Source organism: Aethalodelphis obliquidens, unplaced genomic scaffold, assembly GCF_003676395.1.
Source record: "Aethalodelphis obliquidens isolate GAN/ISIS:26980383/991018 unplaced genomic scaffold, ASM367639v1 scaffold55, whole genome shotgun sequence".
In the NCBI taxonomy this organism is placed as follows: Eukaryota; Metazoa; Chordata; class Mammalia; order Artiodactyla; family Delphinidae; genus Aethalodelphis; species Aethalodelphis obliquidens.
The window spans coordinates 8,960,411-8,981,440 of NW_020837999.1; the positions used below are offsets into that span (position 1 = coordinate 8,960,411).

At 36.9% G+C, this 21,030-nt stretch overlaps 1 protein-coding gene across 4 annotated transcripts in view; it reads left to right on the plus strand.

Annotated features, from left to right (window-relative positions):
- Nucleotides 1-6,984, plus strand: part of VAMP4 (vesicle associated membrane protein 4) — a 28,273-nt gene extending 21,289 nt beyond the window's left edge. For 3 of the 4 annotated variants that reach the window (XM_027086320.1, XM_027086318.1, XM_027086319.1), the window contains 3 exons: nt 1,825-1,904; nt 4,789-4,840; nt 6,888-6,984. In XM_027086320.1, coding sequence (XP_026942121.1) covers nt 1,825-1,904; nt 4,789-4,840; nt 6,888-6,916 — 161 coding nt within the window. In that variant the 3' untranslated portion in view covers nt 6,917-6,984. The remainder of the gene's footprint in view (nt 1-1,824; nt 1,905-4,788; nt 4,841-6,887) is intronic. The other variant, XM_027086321.1, reaches the window with a different exon arrangement.
- The last annotated feature ends 14,046 nt before the right edge of the window (nt 6,985-21,030 follow it).

Genomic DNA, 21,030 nt, shown 5'->3' on the forward strand with positions numbered 1-21,030 from the left:
TAATGTTTTTAACTTTAGCTCCCTTTATTTTTTTTATATACAATTTATTTTATTCAAGTATAGTTGATTTACAATGTTGTGTTCATTTCTACTGTAAAGTGATTCAGTTATACATATATATATATATATATATTCTGTTTCATATTCTTTTCCATTATGGTTTATCACAGGATATTGAATATAATTCCCTGTGCTATACAGTAGGACCTTGTTGTTTATTCATTCTGTGTATAATAGTTTGCATCTGCTAATCCCAAACTCCCAATCCATCCTTTCCCCGCCCCCGCCACCCCCCACCCTTGGCAACCACAAGTCTGTTTCCTATGTCTATGAGTGTTTCTGTTTCGTAGATATGTTCATTTGTGTCATATTTTAGATTCCAAATGTAAGTGATATCCTATGATATTTGTCTTTCTCTTGCTGACTTACTTCACTTAGTATAATAATCTCTAGGTCCATCCATGTTGCTGCAAATGGCATTATTTCACTTTTTCTGGCAGAGTAGTATTCCATTGTAATATGTACCATATCTTCTTTATCCATTCATCTGTTGATGAACATTTAAGTTGTTTCTATGTCTTGGCTATTGGAAATAGTGCTGCAGTGAACATTGGGGTGCATGTATCTTTTTCAATTATAGTTTCCTTCAGATATATGCCTGGAAGTGGGATTGCAGGATCATATGGCAACTCTATTTTTAGTTTTTTGAGGAACCTCCATACTGTTTTCCACAGTGGCTGCACAGTTTACATTCCCACCAACAGTGTAGGAGGATTTCCTTTTCTCCACACCCTCTTAAGCATTTGTCATTTGTAGACTTTTTAATGATGGCCGTTCTGACCGATACAAGGTGGTACCTCACTGTAGTTTTGATTTGCATTTCTCTAATCATTAGAAATGTTGACCGTCTTTTCATGTGCCTGTTGGCCATCTGTATGTCTTCTTTGGAGAAATGTCTATTTAAGTCTTCTGCCCAGTTTTCGATTGGGTTGTTTGCTTTTTTGTTATTGAGTTGTATGTAGCTCCCTTGGCTTTGAATCATCTTATTGTTATATTATTTCTTTAATTGGTCAGTTGAGAATGGAAAGATTAAAAATTCATTGTTGAAGAGTTAGATTATTTTTTTCTTTTGTCCTGTTACGTTGATGTGCTTTGTATTTCTCCTGATCTCAAGGAGGATAGGTCTAATCACTTCTTTTCAAACTTATTTCACACATATCTAATATTTTTATCTTATGCTTTCTCTGATGACTTAGTAACATTTCTTTACTGACAGATGTTAGTCTCTGTTCTTATAACAGTCCATGGCACTTATTAGGCACTCACATATTTTTTAGATGATGAATGGCTGAGTGAATATCTGATTAATCCTTGACAGACTTTTTTAACCAAAAAACTTATTTAAACACTTTAAAAATATTGTTTTGCTTCAAAATCAGTCACTTTTGATATCTTCTAAGAATCTAGCCTTCTCCATGTGTAAATTTTTTTTTCTATAGTTGTGCCAAGTATTTGAATTTTTAAAGAGTATTTCTACCAGAATTCATAAGTTTATTTGAAAGCATTGAGGCCCTGGGAAGACTTCTCTTACTCTTATTGTAAAAGTGGATTGAGCAAACTGACCTGCAGCCATTTTTTACTTTTTGTTTTTTTTTTTTAGAATACAGAATGCCAGAGTTTGTGGATAGAGGAAAGGAAAGATGTTTTCATGCTTAAAAGGGAATAGATTTGCAGAAGTAGAAATTAATGTTTGTCTTTGTGTGACTAGATAAAAGAATGCTGTTATGTTGATTAATCCTTCTCTCCATCCTCTATGTGATATAGAAAGCCTATCGGATAATGCAACTGCTTTTAGCAACAGATCCAAACAACTTCGAAGGCAAATGTGGTGGCGTGGATGCAAAGTAAGTAAATTGGAAGATATTGGATAGGTCCGTCAGCATATCCAGTGGTATTCAAAGACATGAAGAAAAAAGGGCCTCTAGGTGATAAGCTCTGTGGGGAACGGGACTACAGCTGTCTTGCTTATTATTATATCTTCTGAACCTGGGACATGGTGGAACTCAGTAAATATTTGTTGAATTAATATCTTATGGGTCAGAAATAACTAAAGGAATCAAGCAGTGCCTAAAAGGATGTTTTCATGGATTTCTTCTTAGAGAGTAATCCACATTTTATTAGTAATTTAGCTTCCTCTAGATTTATCTTGTAAGAAATATTAACTTGTAATTTATTTTTAGTACCTCTTTGGAGCAACCTATAGCATTACATAGAGATATTTAAAAGACAGAAAGCAAGCCAGAGAAAAATACAATTTTCTGTTGGATGGAGAAAAAAATAAAAGCAGTTTAATGTGTCAGAATCCATATGGCAAATGGGGCTAAAAAGAAAATCCCACTGTCCCTCATTATTCCAGAGAAATAAGATACAGTCTTATGCCATACCACCCTCAACCTGCCTGATCTCAGAAGCTAAGCAGGGTCAGACCTGGTTAGTACTTGGATAGGAGAAATAAGATATAAAAGAAAAATTTGTCATTTTTGGCTTTGTTGAAAACCTTGGATATACCACATTGTTTTTAGTCTCTCATTTTCAAGTTTAGCAATAACTTTCAAAACTTGATGTGGACATATGCCAAGGATTTCATTCAAGAGTTGCCTTGGATTTGCTTATTTCTGTCTGTTGACCTGTTGAATCCTCTTACTTTCAGAAGTAGAACTTAGGGAAAGAAACAAGTTTCATTGCTCCTCTTATGTAGAATTTAAATTTTCTGTTTTTCTTTAATGAATAAATTTTCTATTTCTATAGAAATTTTCTATCCTGCAGACTAGTTTGGAAGAACAGAAGGTCCGTGAGCTACCTCCTCTCCCCACATGACTCATTCATGTGGCCATTAACAAAATGATAATGTGCATTTTGCCTAGCTTTTTTTTAGCTATATCTAAAGAGTTTCATTTTGTACTTTATGGGGTCCACATCAAAGGAATAGTATGCTTTTAAGGGGAAAAATTGAATTCTATTTTTAATTTATATTTTTAAATAGTCTCTATATCACTACCATTTTCTTGATTAACTTCATAATGATTATTTGGGAAGAGCTAAGGAAAGGGATATAGGGACAGAAAAGAGATCAGAGGTTGCCAGTGGCTAAGGATGGAGGGGTGGAGATTGACTACAGCAGGGCATGAGGGAACTTTTTGAGTGATGAAAATGTCTTACATTTGACTATGAAGGTGATGGTTGACAACTGTATGTATGTCAAAACGCATCAAAATGAACTTTAAGAGGGTGAATTTTATTGTATGTGAAGTATATTTTAATAAACCTGACTTTAAAAATAAGTAAGTGAACAGAATTATCCAATGGGTGAGGAGAGAGAATCAGTGACACCTCTCTTAAGTATCTTATGGGGCTCTGAGGCTCTTATGTGTTTAATGAGAAACAGATTTTTGTCTGTTGTTTGGAAGAAGAGAACTTTGGACATGCATGAATACATTGCTGCCATTTTTGGTTGTAAACGTTTCCTGGCCAGCGTTAGAAACTCCGTTTATTTAGGTATTTTAAAATTGGTATTGATATTTCCATTTAAATCTTCTAAATGTTAAGGCTAGCACAAATTAACAGGGCAAATTAAGATACATTTTTGGTAAAGTTGAAAAGCTATTGTAAAATTCCACATTACTTTAGAAATGTTTTCAGCTTAAAAAAAAGATGCAGAGCTTCCATATATTCTCTGGATCACTTGGTCACTAAGGTACTTTACAGTGTAAAGTACTTTCTACATTTTTTGGTTATCATAATTAATAATTTTAATAGGCACCTGGTATTCAAATTGGAACGCCTCCATGTATTCTCTTGGTCACTTTGTTCTCATCATGAGTGTAATGCCACTAAAATGCAGCCAGTAGTTTTATTTTAGAAACATTTCATTAGCTACTTCTAGTTGCTGTTTGTGATATTCATCAGAGTGTTTTATGTGTTTATAATAACTGGGTATCTTTTTTCTGAATGAACCATCTTAATTATCTATGAAAATGTTTGGTGAAAACAAGACTCATTTGAATTCATCAGGAAAATCAAGTCAATTTATAATTTATGCATTTTAGGATTAGATGAGGAATGTGACAATTTTATGGAGAGAGGTGATATAGACCTAAAATATTAACTAGCTAAGGACTAATCTTAAGGTTTCTCTTCTCGACTGTGAAACTGACACACAGAATGCTCTTAGGCAAGTTATTTATTAAATGAGGTTCTTCACAAAAAGTATAAACTATATTCCTCAAAATGAAGATAAAAATGCTAAGAAGAAAGTAAGGGGAGCAAAAACTAACAATTCTAATATACTTTGAGAATAAGTGCTATAAAAAATGCTGCCTTATACTATATATATTGAACCATCTGTATTGGATGCTAATCTTATTCATAATATCCTGACACTTCTGAACAGAGTTGATAAAATATTGTTCTTTTCCTGGTCTTAGATTAGAAATGTGTGAGAAATCATAGACAAAAAAGAGCAGGCCCATAAAGGCTTTGATTATTACTGTTTACTCTGCAGCCTTAAACAATAAAATCTAGGCAAGCCAAAACCCTCAAATTTGGGGAACTCTGATTATTACAGAAAGATGCAAATAGTCAGAAGTTCATATGAGAAAAAATTTGGAAACCTTTCAAGGAATGAGCCTGTCCAATGATGAGTTAGTGTAATGTGGTAAAAAGCACAACAGATAGTCTTTATTAACAAGTCAGACATTAATCTTTCTCATGCCTTTTTGTGTGTTGTAGATAAAAGCCGTCATGGCTTTGGTTGCTGTTATCGTTTTGTTAGTGATTATCAGTAAGTATTTACTGGATTATTAATTTGGAGGGGGTGTCATTTGTTTTGAAGTTCATTTAAATTTCCTTTTAAATTTATATTCAGTTGACCTAGTATGACTAATGTCAGGATTGAGTAATGACTTCTGACTCCAGTAAGGAGCTCTTAACCTAGAATCTGTAGCTCTCTGAAAATGCACATAAATTGTATGTAAAGTTTTATGTGAATGTGTATATGTACAGTTTTATGGTGAGAGTATATCTATCTTTCATCAGATTCTCAAAGAGAACCTCTGTCCTACCCTCCACCCCTACCCCTGCAAAGGCAGGGCTAAGTGATGTGTTTGAGGCCAAATATGGCTACTATTAACGCTCAGGACCATAACACACATTTTCTATTTATTTTTAACTTTTAGATACGGCAGCTTGCATTTCATAATATTGTGTTTGAAGGAAAATCCAGATAAATTCTCCAGATGATAATTTTTCTTTTGGATTTGAGCTTCATTTCAGTCATTGAAACATAACTCTTGCCCTTCCTTTTTCCCCTTAATATTCTTTTTAAAATCAGATCATTCAAAAAAAATTTTTTTAGTGTAGTTGATTTACATTGTTGTGTTAGTTTCAGGTATACAGCAAAATGATTCAGTTATATATTATTTCAGATTATTTTCCATTTTAGGTTATTACAAGATACTGAATACAGTTCCCTGTGCTATATAGTAGGTCCTTGTTGCTTATCTATTTTAAGTATAGTATCTTGTATCTGTTAATCCCATATTCCTAATCTGTCCCTCCCCCTTCCCCTTTCCTCTTTGATAACCAGAAGTTTGTTTTCTATGACTGTGAGTCTGTTTCTGTTTTGTATATGGATTCATATGTATTACTTTTTAGATTCCACATACAAGTGATATCATGTATTTGTCTTTCTTTGGTCAGATCATTTTTAATATCTCCTTTTCTCCAAAGCTTCTTTATCTCTGTTTACAGGGATTTTATAAAGATTTGGAAAGTATCTCAGAATAGCCATTTGAAAAATTCCATGGTGATACTCTTTTTAAACAGAAAAAAAGATTTTGTTCTAAAGAAAAAGTCAGTCCTCATCATTTGTGGATTCTGTGTTTGTGACTTCACCTACTAGCTAACATTGATCAGTTACCCCAATGCTTTCAGAGTCATTGGCAGATGCGGTCAGAGAAGCGAATGTTAGTGCACAGTTTCTCACATTTTTGTGTGTCTTGTTGATGCTTTTGCTGTTTAAAAAGGCCCCCAAGTATACTGGTGCTGCAGTGCTGGCTAGTGTTGCTGAGCACAGCAAGGCTGTGATGTGTCTTATGGAGGAAATACACGTGTTAGATGAGCTTTGTTCAGGCGTGAGTGACAGCACTGTTGGACAGGAGTTCAGTGTTAATAAGCCAACAGTATATAGTAAATAAGGTGTCTTCACACAGAAACATGTAAAACAAGGTTATGTATGGATTGGTTGTCAAAAATGTTGTAGCCAGAGGCTGGCAGGGATTTAAGCCTGTGTTTCCCCTCAGAGCAGTGGTTCAGTGTTTACTCATTCAGTGTTTGTGATGACTTTATAGAACATAACTACTGCCAGTACCAAGAATCAACCCATGGAATGTTGAATAACATAAAGAAGAAAATAAAATCTAACTGTTCTCTTATCACACAGAGATAGCTACTATTAATATAACTATTGTATATACTTTAAGTCTTTTCCTATTAATATATAAACATGTTTTTCAAAAACTAAGATCATATGTATACTTTCTAATAAATATATTGTGAATATTTTCCCATGTTATTAAATATTTAGAAAGTATTTTAGCTGCTTTATGCTATGGTTATATAATAATCTATTTGATCAAAATTCTAATGTTAGACATTTAGGTTGTTTCATATTTTTGCTTCTCCATTCCCATTTGTTATCTATCATTTCAGATAAAAGTTGTCCTCATTAACTATTTTCAAACTGGACACAGCTACATTTAGGAGTATTGTTTCTAACATAGCATATGAATCTGACTTTGATGTTTCTTTTTCATTTTTTTCTCTTGCAGTTCTTATAGTTGTGAAATACCGTACTTGATTTGATGACAGATCTTCATTAAACAAAATCTGGGACAATAATAATAAAAGATTGCTGCATAATTTAAATGAAACCCATGTATATAACTTTCAAAGCTTCTTTTTCAAGAAATTAAGAGGCAAGTATCACTTCAAATTGGAGCATTGAGAATGTCCCATTATCTTCTTCCCTTCCAACAAAGTGTGCTTTTAATAATTATGTTTAAGGCGGGGCTGCCCTGGTGGCGCAGTGGTTGAGAGTCCGCCTGCCGATGCAGGGGACATGGGTTCGTGCCCTGGTCCAGGAGGATCCCACATGCCGTGGAGCTGCTGGGCCCGTGAGCCATGGCCGATGAGCCTGCGCGTCCGGAGCCTATGCTCCGCAACGAGAGAGGCCACAACAGTGAGAGGCCCACGTACCGCAAAAAAAAAAAGAAAAAAAATTATGTTTAAGGCAAAGATAACCAGCCTCGATTTTGCCATATTCCAAAGGTCTAATTTGAAACTAGATACTTGCCAGTTCATTATTTGTATATATAGTTAAACACTGATAATGATATTTCATACTGTTATTTTAATGGCATAAGGACTTGCATTTGTTGCATCAAGGTGGGGGTCAGGCTGGTGATCAGGGAGCCTCTGTAGAGTACCAAATCATTATGCCGAAAGACATGTGTAACCATTCCATTGATATTTGCAAGATTCTTCTCATATTACAATTGCTTTGCAAGCAATTTTCACATGTTTATGGGTGTAACAAAAGCTAAATGTAAATGTTGCTGCCTTCAGCTATAACTAACAACATTCCAGTAAACCTGTTTTTGACTGTATAAGGGAATGTAGTAATTTTTTGGCATTTGGATTATAGAAATGGGAAATTTAAACAGTGTGAAAAGCATAGTATGGTGTCATAAAACTGGAAATAATAAAATTATTGGAGAGTGTCATTGGAGTATTTGAAAGTGACCAACATAAAGCTAGAAGTCATGGTCTGGTCTGTTTTCAGTTAGCCTCCAATAAGGAGGACCAGTGCAAATGTGAGTAAATGAAATCCACAGGTATCTTGTCCCCTACTTTTCTTTTTGTTAATAGCTTTCCTGTTTAACTTCAACTAGCCCTTTTACCAGAAGTGCTAAAAGTAGCAAAATCATCTGCTTAGAATTTGCGTTTTTTGTATTCCCTCTTTATCTCCTGGAAGATGCATGTGATACGTACAATCCAGTGTCACATTAGCCAACAATAATGAATATAAAAAGTCAGGAGCCTAGCTAATCAGAGTAACCAAATGCTAGCGTCACCATTAATCTCTGTCTGTTTTTATGATAAAAAGTGTTGTTAACTTTAAAATATGCCACCCTTCTTGGGTTGTTTAAACATGTGAAAGTGAACATACATAGTTCTCTAATGTGTGTGAGGAATAAGTTTTATAATAAAATTGGAGGTTCTGCAGAAACTTGTGTACATGGACATCTTCACAATGTATATATAACTCTAAATTTGAAATAGGAATAATAGAAAGTACCAGTATTTAAATAAGAAAAAAAATGATCCTTATTGCTTTGGTAATTTTAATTCAAAATGTATGAAACATAGAATCTTTGTTTTTTTGGTTTTCTTTTTAATTCTACAGGATTAGTACTAAGATGCAAAAATGTTCTCTTTAGAATGGAAAGAATTTGAAGGGAGAAAGCAGATTAAGAGGTATTGAAGACACCTTCAAGTCATGAAGATCTAAATATAATCGCTTAGTATTATAGTCTGCTAAGAACATTTAAAAAGAGATAAAGGTTTTACATTCTCTGGAGTGTTTTCTCTGGTCTCTCCACTTTGCGTAAATGTCAATTACTGTAAATAACATAATAAATAATAAACCCTTTGACAAAAGAGGATACCCAGGAAAATGAGCATTTTTAGAATTTCAGTAGCTAATGTACTTCAGGAATGGGAGTGTTTTAACTGAGTGGACAGAATCAGTACTAACATGTGTGTCCTTGATTTGGGATTGGAACTAGACTCACCAATGGTTAATTTTCCATTTGTTGGTATAGAAATCTGGTTTCTTCATATCTGTCGGTGAAGAGGAAGATTATTTCTCAAGAAGAATCCACATTTCCAGTGTTTCTTTAATAAAGTATGCTTTTAAATAAAGAAATAAAATTTAAAAAATTTTTAACCATGAAAAATAAAGGAAATATTTATATGACAATACCATGTATACGTAGTTCTCTTTGTATTTAAATATATTGCTGCTGAGAATACTGGTGGCGGCTATGTTACTCTGTTAGAGCTTTGCACTAGTGGTGGCTTGGCTCACAGTTTGTCATTTCATCTTTCTTGGTCTTCATTAATCCTGAGACCCTTAAAGTGGCTGGCATGTTTATGACTTTATTATCATAACCTTGGAGACATGAGCCTTCAGAAAAAGAAAAATTTGTTCAAATTGATGCCAGGCCTACCTTCCTCCCCTCCCTTAATCATTCTTATTCAGCTCGGATCATCCTGCACTTGAAAAATGAAGTTTCCCCACCATCAGAACTCTCATTATTTAACAGCAATGCAGAGCAACAGAAAAATTCAGGTAGCTTTGTAAATACTAGTTGATACCCAGTGAAATCAGGTCACTATTTTTATAATGCCTGCAACATACCCTCGTGATTTATGTTTAATTACTGAAACCTATTGCCCTGCAGCAGTTTCATGATAATGCTGATTAATTAGTTCCTCCTACTGATTATAACCCAGTAATACCTGTGGTTTCTTGGCCCCTCTATCCTGATAAAGCTCACTGGAAATTGCTCTCAGGTATTATAAACATGGGGATTTCTTGACTAAAGAAAAGTTCATTGTTGAAAATGGAACGTTATCTAAAATGGAGGAAGGGTAATTAGTACACATCAAATACAGAAATACCTTCTGTTAGCGCTCCTGTAGATTGCTTATGGTAGTCTTCCTGTGCAGTCACTCTGCACTAGAAAATTATAACTTCATTTTTTTAATAGAAAAATTGGGCATCTTTCAATTCTGTGTAGCATGTGGGTATCCTGGAAATGATTATACGTGTACAAACTGAGAAGAAAAAAAAATGGAAATTTCTCATCAGAACAATCTTAAACATGCTTAATGGCCTGTCAGCATTGTTGTCCACACTATCTACATCTAAATATGTATATACTACAATTAGAAAATACACAAGAAATTATCTTTTCATGTTGAGAATGAATGCCTTTAGAAGATGTCTAACTGTATTGCGTCAGTATTCCTAAGTCTAGGAAAACCAACTCATGTTAGTCTAAGGTTGTGTTTTCACATGGAAATGTGATTGGAGTCAATTTTATTTTTCCCTGAGTGGGATCAGTCCAGAAGCATTTATACACTTGTTTCAGAATGCAGCGTAGTGCTGATATTTCTGTAGGAAGTTGCTGCAACGTAAAGACACTGAGTCAGAAGGAGCTGGAAGGCGCCCTGCTTCTCAATCCATCCACTGTTTCTTCCATGTTGTAGACAAAGTGGAACCATTTCTTAGACTGATGTGGGACTTGAGCCTTCTGTATAAGTTTGTCTTACTCTGACTTTTTCTGGAAATCAAGTAGAATAAGGGATAGGGGGACACAAACTTTTATTCCTGCTCCTGTTTTATTTAAGGAGCTGTTTGGGACAGCTCAGTAGGAATTGAAAGCATGACCAACCCAGCATAGTGCTGTGCTCCTGGCCAGATGAGTGTGCCTAGGAAAACCACAAAGACACCGGTGAGTGTTGGTGTCCATATTCCTCACTGCAGAGATGGCACGATTGACATAATAGTGGGTCTTTTGCCTTTACCAGGAGATAGTAGTGCTCTTTTATAATAATTGGGTAAAGAAAAATTCTGATTTTACAGTATTTCATTAGGTTCTTTTCATTTGAAAAGGTCTTGAAATCAAATCATCTGTTAAATATTTGAAGGCTACAAAGTAAATTGCATAAATCAGAGATTTTAGTCAGTAAAATGTCAGAAATCAAACTCTTAGAAAACTCAAGCCCTTGATTTTATGCCTGGGGTATGTGTCATTGTTTTAAATTCCACACTCCTTTATTTAAACATTTTGATAAGTGCCTTTGATGTTTTAAGAGGTGTGGTGGGAGATGAGCAATGAAAAAGATGTGCACCCTGTTCTCTATTTTTTTTAATTTGAATTTATGTTTTATGCAGCAGGTTCTTATCAGTTATCCATTTTATACATATTAGTGTATATATGTCAATCCTAATCTCCCAATTCATCCCACCACGACCCACCCACCCCCCACTTTCCCCCCTTGGTGTCCATACGTTTGTTCTCTACATCTGTGTCTCTATTTTTGCCCTGCAAACCAGTTCATCTGTACCATTTTTCTAGGTTCCACATATGCATTAATACACGATATTTGTGTTTCTCTGACTTACTTCACTCTGTATGACAGTCTCTAGGTCCATCCACGTTTCATTCCTTTTTATGCACCCTGTTCTCTAGACTGTCAAGTCTTCATAACCATCTTTACCAGTGTTGCAAAGTTTAGTCCTTGGTGTTCCTATCAGATATGTATTTGTAGCCCCTCCACAGTAAACAGTAAAATAAACTATTTCATAGAAAACAACATTAAGCACTTTCTCGGCTCATTCAATATGTGTTGCCTGTTGCCTTAACTTTAAAGCATAACTTATTTGAAATACCATCTGGCTAATCACCCTGATTTAATCCATCCCAGTTTTCCAATAAAGTACATGGAGGAAAAATAAGAAATAAAAGGTGTTCCGTCACCAAAAACCATGCCCAAGCTATTAAGAGAATCTAGGAAGAATGTCTCAGTGTAAAATTACTGAGTCTCAACTGCAGAAAAACCAATTGCTGGAATACTCATGCTTTACCTCAGTGATGTCTATTTGAAAGGGAGGAAGGGGGACCAATTTCTCTCATGCTTTGTGTTCCAATCAGAAAACCTGGCACCTCCCTCTCAGCTGCATATGCTGCTTTCAGAGGCAACTAGAGTAGTGTTCATTCTCTTCAACTTTCCTCCACCCATAAACTAAATTTTGTCTCTTTAATTCTCCAAAAACGTGTGGGAAGGGGACGATATTGGGGGCATCATTGTACCCAGAGGTATATAGTCTCTATAAATAGAGGGCTGTAGTCAGGAATGGAGATGGGAAGGACCCGGGTATGTGCATTCTGAGAATGATGGTATTTAATATAATTCAACCAGGCATTTATGAGAGAACCAGGCAGGAAGGTCAGATCCTACCTGAATTCAACAGTCACACTTTGTGAACAGCTACTGAATGCTAGAAACGTCTGTGGAGCACAACACCCTGCTTTTCAGCTGCAGGTATAAGAAGAGTTTTGACTAGTAGCCAAATGTATAACTGAGCAGGGCCTGGGGTAGTGCACTTACCCTGTGTATTGAGTAAAAAGACTGGATCTCATCCAAGGATGTGTGAAAAGCTGTGCGTGGAGCCTATGAGCACACTGTAAGAAGCGAAAGAGAACATCCTCCTGGGTCATCCCCTGTAACATACAAAAGCACTGTTGTTTCTTCCTTCTTAAAAAAACAAAAACCGGGGGCTTCCCTGGTGGCACAGTGGTTGGGAGTACGCCTGCCGATGCAGGGGACACAGGTTCGTGCCCCGGTCTGGGAAGATCCCACATGCCGCCGAGCGGCTGGGCCGGTGAGCCATGGCCGCTGAGCCTGCGTGTCCGGAGCCTGTGCTCCGCAATGGGAGAGGCCACAACAGTGAGAGGCCCGCGTACCGCAAAAAACAAAAACAAAACCAAAACACCAACCACCTTTCCTCACCACTTCCCCTGTCAGCCTCCACCTCATATCTTTGCTCTTTATAGCAACAGTCCTTGAAAAAATGTGTCTATGCTTATGGTTTCTAGTTCTTTTTCACTCATTCTCTTAAATGCTTCAGTAAAACTTCTGCCTCCACACTCCAAACTTAAACTCTTGTCAGGATCACCAATGACCTCTGCTTTGCTAAAGCCAGGGTTCCAGTCTCAGCCCTCTTCCCTGCACATCAGCAGCATTTGATGTAGCTGATTGTTCTTTTCTCCTTAATACACACTTCCTGGGCTTGGTTGGTTCTTACCTCATTGGTTGCTCCTCTTCTCCCCAGCTCAACATTGGACTGCTCCGGGATTCAGGTCTTGGTCTGAATCACACATCCCCTTTGGTAATTTTATCTAATCTTATAATTTGAAATAACATTTATGTGCTGACAAATCCCAAGTTTATGTCTCCTGCTTGACTTCTGAATACAGACTTTATTCAATATTCTAGAGGACCTTGGCCAAGATGGCAGAGTAGGAAGGCCCTGAGCTCACCTCCACTTACAGGCACACCAAAATCACAACTATTTACAGAGTAACTTGATCTAGCAGAAATGATCATCTACAACTAAAGATATAAAGAAGGAACCACAGTGTGGTGGGTAGGAGAGGTAGAGTTGCAGTGTGGTTAAGACCCACGCCCCTGGGTAGGCGACCCACAAATGAGAGGATAGTTACAATTGTAGAGGTTCTCCCCAAGGAGTAATGGGTCTGAGCCCCCTGTTGGCTCCCCAGCCCGGGCATCCTACACTAGGAAGATGAGCCTCTAGATTCTTGGCTTTGAAGGCCAGTAGAGCTTACATTTGGGAGAACCAGAGGGCTGTGGGAAATAGAGGCTCCACTCTTAAAGAGCACACACAAAAATCTCACATGCTCTGGGATCCAGGGCAGAAGAAGTAATTTGAAAGGAGCCTGGGTCAGACCCACCTGCTGTTCTTGGAGAGCCTCTGGGAGAGACAGGAGGTAACTGGAGCTCACCCTGGGGACAGAGATGCTGGTGGCAGCCACTTTTGGCAGCTTGTTCTACCATGTGGACACGGGTGCTGGCAAGCACCATTTTGGTATCTTTCCTCTAGCTTATTAGCACTGGGACCTGGCCTTACCCACCAGACTGTTGGCACCAGTACTGGGACATCTCAGGCCAAGCAACTAGCCAGGTGGGGACACAGCCCCACCTACCAGCAGGAGACAACCTTAAGAAGCCCTGAGGCCACAGCCTGTCTAGGACACAGCCCTGTCCACCAGAGGGTCCAGGATCCAGCCCTACACACAGTGCATTGGCAGTACCACCGGGACTTCCAAGGTCCTGCAGCCAGAGACCCCAGGACCTGGTGCTGCCTACCAGTGAGCTGTCACTAGCCACAGGAATGCCATCACACATCAGTGGGCAGGAACCAGCTACCCAGACACCCTGGGCCCTAGCCCTACTGACCAGCAGGTGAACACCAGCCCCAGGATGACTGCAGCCCTGCAGCCTGCCATGACAGGACCCAGCCCGCACACCAGCAGGCCAGCACCAGTCTGGGGACTCCCCAGGCTACAGCCCCACCCACCATCAGGCCAATACCAGTTCCAAGACACATTGGACCCCTCAGCCAGCTGCCCCAGGATCCAGTCCTACTCACCAGTGGGCCCGTACCAGCTTTGAGACACACCAGAACCCACACCTAGCCATGTCAGGAACCAGCCCCAACCATCATCAGGATGACACTAGATCCAGGAACCCTGGCCCTGCAACTACCTACTTCAGAACCCAGCTCTGTCCACCAGCAGGCCAGCACTAGCCCTGCCCACCACCCAGGGTTCCACAGCCAGCCACCATGTGACCCGGCCCAACCAGTAGCTGCACCCTCTGCACAAGGTAGTGCCTGCAACCTACCGGACTGGGAGCCAGCCATGCCTACCAGACCACCCACAGTAGTCAGCCCGCCACAATAGAAGGATCCATACAGCCCACAGAGGGGGCACCTCCAGAGCATACAGCTCTGGTGACCAGAGGGGAGTGCACTGCTGGAATGCACAGGACATCGTCTACAAAAGGCCACTTATCCAAGGTGATACAAACTCATAGAAATAACAGCAAATTAGGCAAAATGAGGCAATAGAGGAACATGTTCCAAACTAAGGAAGAAGATAAAACCCCAGAAGAAGCACTAAGTGAAGTTTAAAGGCAATCTACCTGATAAAGAGTTCAAGCTATTGATTGGAAAGATGATCAAAGAACTTGGGAGAAGAATGGATGAAGACAGTAAGAAGTTTAACAGAGATTTAGAAGATATAAAGAAGAACCAAGCAAAGCTGAAGAATACAATATCCAAAGTAAAAGACACACTAGACGGAATCAACAGATTAGATGATGATACAGAGAAATGGATCAGTGGGCTGGAAGATAGAGTAGTGGAAACCACTGAAGCTTAACAAAGGAAAAAAAAAAGAATAAAAAGAAATGAGAATAATTTAAGAGACCTCTGAGACAGCATCAAGTTTACTAACATTTGCATTATAAGGATCCCAGAGGAGAAGGGAGAGAAAGGGGCAGAGAACATATTTGAAGACATAATAGCTGAAAACTTCCCTAACCTGGGAAAGGAAACAGACATCCAAGTATAGGAAACACAGAGTCCCAAAAGGATCAACCCAAAGAGAATCATGCCAGGACACATTGTAATGAAAATGGCAAAATTAAATATAAAGAGAAAATATTAAGCAGTAAGGGAAAAGCAACAAGTCACATACAAGGGAACTCCTATTAGGCCATCAGCTGGCTTTTCACCAGAAACTCTGCAGGTCAGAAGGGAGTGGCAGGATATATTTAAAGTGATGAAAGGGAAAAACCTACAACTAAGAATACTCTACCCATCAAAGCTTTCATTTGGATTTGATAAAGAGAGCAAAGGTTTTACAGACAAACAAAAGCTAAAAGAGCTCAGCTTTATGAGAAATGTTAAAGGGACTTCTCTGAGCAGAAAAGAAAAGGCCACAGTTATAAACCTGAAAATTACAGAAGGAGAAGACTCTTTGGTAAAAGCAAATATACAGTAAAGGTAGTGAATCAACCATGTGCAAAGCTAAGTAGGAAAGTTAAAGACAAAATTAGTAAAATCATCTATGGCCACAATGAGTAGTTAAGGGATACACAAAACAAAAAGATGTAAAATATGGTGTCAAAAAGAGTAATCGTGGTGGGGAGGGGGATAAAAATGCAGGGTTGTTAAAATGCATTTGAAATTAAGATCTCAACAACTTACAATAATCACATACATATAGGTTACTATATATAAACCTCATGGTAATGACACACCAAAAATCTATACTACATACACATGCAAGAAAGAAGAAGGAATCCAAACATAAACCCTAAAAATAGTCATCAAATCAAAAGGGAAGAGAACAAAAGAAAGGAACAAAAATAACTAGAAAAACAACCCCAAAACAATTAACAAAATGGCAATAAGTACATACCTATCAATAATTATTGTAAATGGAAAGGGACTAAATGCTCCGATCAAAAGACAGAGTGGCTGAATGGATGAAAAATAAAAACCAAGACCCATATATATGCTGCCTACAAGAGACTCATTTCTGATCTAAAGACACAGACTGAAAGTGAGGGGATGGAAAATGGTATTCCATGCAAGTGGAAATCAAAAGAAAGCTGAGGTAGCAGTACTTATACCAAACAAGACAGACTTTAAAACAAACACTGTAACAAGAGACAAAGAAGGACAGTACATAATGACCAAAGGTCAATCCAAGAAGAGGATGTAACAATTGTAAATATATATGCATTCAATATAGGAGCACCTAAATACATAAAGCAAATATTAACAGACATAAAGGGAGAAATTGACAGTAAAACACAGTAACGGCAGGGGACTTTAACATGCCACTTACATCAATGAACAGATCATCTAGACAGAAAAATAAGAAAACACTGGTCTTAAATGACACATTAGACTAAATGAACTTAATAGATATAGAGAGAGAATACTGCATCCAAAAGCAGCAGAATACACATTCTTTTCAATGCACATGGAACATTCTGCAGGATAAAGTATATCTTAGGCCACAAAACAAGTCTTAGTAAATTTTAAAAATTGAAATCATATCAAGCATCTTTACCAATCACAACACAATGAAACTGGAAATCAACTACAAGATAAAAACTGCAAAAAGCACAAACACATGGAGGCTAAACAACATTCTACTAAACAGCCAATGGATCACTGAAGAAAAGTTAAAAATACCTGGAGGTAAATAGAACAACACAGTGATTCAAAACCTATGGGACACAGCCAAAAGCAGTTCTAAGAGGGAATTTTATAGTGATATAAGCATACCTCAGGAAACAAGAAAATCCTCAAGTAAAAAAACCTAACCTTACAACTAAAGGAACTAGAAAAAGAAGAACAAAACCCAAAGTTGGTAGAAGGAAAGAAATCATAAAGAGCAGAGCAGAAATAAATGAAATAGAAATTTTAAAAAGCAATAGAAAAGATTAAAGAAACTAAGAGTTGGTTCCTTGAAAAGATAAAATTGATAAACTTTTAGCCAGACTCATCAAGAAAAAAAGAGGGAGGGCCCAAATCAATAAAATTGGAAGTGAAAAAGGAGAAGTTACAACATATATTTCAGAAATACAAAAGGATCATAAGAGATTACTACAAACAATTATATGCCAGTAAAATGGACAACCTAGAAGAAATGGACAAATTCTTAGAAAGGTACAATCTCCCAAGACTGAACAAGGAAGAAATAGAAAATATGAACAGACCAATTACTAGTAATGAAATTGAATCAGTAATTTTAAAATTCCCAACAAGCAAAAGTCCAGGCCCAGACGGCTTCACAGCTGAATTCTACCAAACATTTAGAAAAGAGTTAACACCTATCCTTCTCAAACTATTTAAAAAATTGCAGAGGAAGGAACACTTCTGAACTCATTCTTTGAGGCCAGAATCACCCTGATACCAAAACCACACAAAGATATCACACACACACAATTTCAGGCCAATATCACTCATGAACATAGATTCAGGAATCCTCAACCAAATATTAGCAAACCAAATTCAACAATATATTAAAAGGATCATAACCATGATCAAGTGGGATTTATCCCAGGGATGCCAGGATTTTTAATTTTATTTATTTATTTATTTTTAATTTTTTTCCCCATGGGCCAATTTTTTTACTTTTTTTTTAAAAAAAATTTTTATTGGAGTATAGTTGCTTTACAATATTGTGTGAATTTCTACTGTACAGCAAAGTGAATCAGCAATACATATACATATATTCCCTCTTTTTTGGATTTCCTTCCCATTTAGGTCAACACAGAGCATTGAGTAGAGCTCCCTGTGCTATACAGTAGGTTCTCATTCGTTATCTATTTTATACATAGTATCAATTGCATATATATGTCAATACCAATCTGCCAATTCATCCCACCACCCCACCTTTCCCCCTTGGTATCCATACATTTGTTCTCTACATCTGAAGGATTTTTTAATATTCACAAAATCAATGTGCTAAACCACATTAACAAACTGAAGAAGAAAAACCATGTGATCATTTCAGTAGATGCAAAAAAAGCTTTTTACAAAATTAACATCCATTTATGTTTTATTATAAACATAAATTATAAAGAGTTTTTATACTCTCAATAAGTGGGACAGAGGGAACATACCTCAACATAATAAAGGCCATATATGATAAGCCCAGAGCAGACATTACACTCAATTATGAAAAGCTGAAAGCATTTCTTCTAAGATCAGGAACAAGACAAGGATGCCCACTCTTGCCACTTTTATTCAACATAGTATTGGAAATCCTAGCCACAGCAGTCAGAGAAGAAATAAAAGGAATCCAAATTGGAAAGGAAGAAGTAAAACTGTCACTGTTTGCAGATGACATGACCCCATACATAGGAAATCCTAAAGATGCCACAAAAAACTACTAGAGCTCAATAAATTCAATAAAGTTGAAGGATACAAAATAAACAAAAATCTGTCACATTTCTATACACTAACAAAAACTATTAGAAAGAAATTAAGAAATAATTCCATTTACCATCACATCAAAAAGAGTAACATACCTAGGAATAAATCTAAGGAGGTAAAAACCTCCTTGGAAAACTATAAGACAATGATGAAATAAATTGAAGATGACACATATAGTTGGAAAGATGTATCATGTTCGGATTGGAAGAATTAGTATGGTTAAAATGACCATATTCCCAAGGCAATCTACAGATTGAGTGCAATCACTATCAAATTACCAATGGCATTTTTCACAGAACTGTAACAAAAAATTTTTGACACAAAAGACCCTGAATAGCCAAAGAAATCTTGAGAAAGAAAAATGGAGCTGGAGGAATCAGGTACCCTGACTTTAGACTATACTACAAAGCTACAGTCATCAAAACAGTACAGTACTGTCACAAAAACAGAAATATAGATCAATGGTACAGGATAGAAAGCCCAGAAATAAACCCACGCACCTATGGCCAATTAATCTATGACAAAGGAGGCAAGACTATAAAATGGAGGAAGGACAGTCTCTTCGATAAGTGGCTGGGAAAACTGGACAGCTACATGTAAAAAAATGAAATCAGAACATTCTTTAACACCATACACAAAAATAAACTCAAAATGGATTAAAGGCCTAAATGTAAGACCAGATAGTATAAAACTCTTAGAGGAAAACATAGGCAGAATACTCTTTGACATAAATGCAGTAATATCTTTTTTGATCATCTCCCAAAAATAAACAAATGGGACCTAATTAAACTCAAAGCTTTTGCACAGCAAAGGAAACCATAAACAAAACAAAAAGACAACCCACAGAATGGGTGAAAATATTTGCAAATGATGCAACTGACAAGGGAGTAGTCTCCAAAATTTACAAACAGCTTATTCAGCTCAATATAAAAAAATAAAAAAAAAAATTGGCAGAAGACCTAAAGAGACATTTCTCCAAAGAAGACATACAGATGGCCAAGAGGCACATGAAAAGATGCTCAACATTGCTAACTATTAGAGAAATGCAAATTAGAAGTACAATGAGATACCACCTCACACCAGTCAGAATGATCATCATCAAAAAATCTGCAAACAATAAATGCTGGAGAGGGTGTGGAGAAAAGGGGACCCTCCTACACTGTTGGTGGGAATGTAAATTGATACAGCCACTATGGAGGTTCCTTAAAAACTAAAAGTAGAGCTACCATATGATCCAGCAATCCCACTCTTGGGCATATATCCAGAGTAAACATGGTTCAAAAGGATACATGCACCCCAGTGTTCATTGCAGCACTGTTTACAATAGCCAAGACATGGAAACAACCTAAACATCCATCAACAGATGAATGGATAAAGAAGATTTGGTACATCTATACAATGGGATATTACTCAGCCATTAAAAAGAATGAAATGTCATTTGCAGCAACATGGATGGACCTGGAGACTATCGTACTAAGTGAAGTAAGTCAGACAGAGAAAGACAAGTATCATATTATATTGCTTATATGCAGAATCTTAAAAAAATGCTACAAATGAACTTATTTATGAAACAGAAACAGACTCACAGACTTAGAGAACAACCTTATGGTTACCAGGGAGGAAGGGTGGGTGAGGGGAGGAATAGATTGGGAGGGAGTTTGGGATTGACATGTACACACTGCTATATTTAAAATAAAATGCCTTTCCATGAAAAATAAATTATATATATATACATACACACACACACATATATATTATATATATATATATATATATATATATATATATATATATCATATAACTCAATGTCAAAAAGCAAACAATCTGATTACAAAATGAGTAGAAGACCTGAATAGACATTTTTCCAAAGAAGACATACAGATGACCAACAGGCACATGAAAAGATGCTCAACATCGCTAATCCGAGAAATGCAAATCAAAACAAAATGAGCTATTACCTCACACCTGTCAGAATGGCTATCAAAATGACAACAAATAACAAGTGTTGGAGAGGATGTGGAGAAAACGGAACCCTCGTACACTGCTGGTTAGAATGTAAATTGGTACAGTCACTAGGGAAAACAGTATGGAGGTTTCTCAAAAAACTAAAAATAGAACTACCATGTTATCCAGTAATTCTGCTCCTGGGCATATATCCAAAGAAAAGAAAAACACTAATTTGAAAAGATACATGCACCCCAATGTTCATAGCAGCATTATTTACAATAACTAAGATATGAAAACAACCTAAGTATCCATCAACAGATGAATGAATAAAGATGATGTGATGTATATAC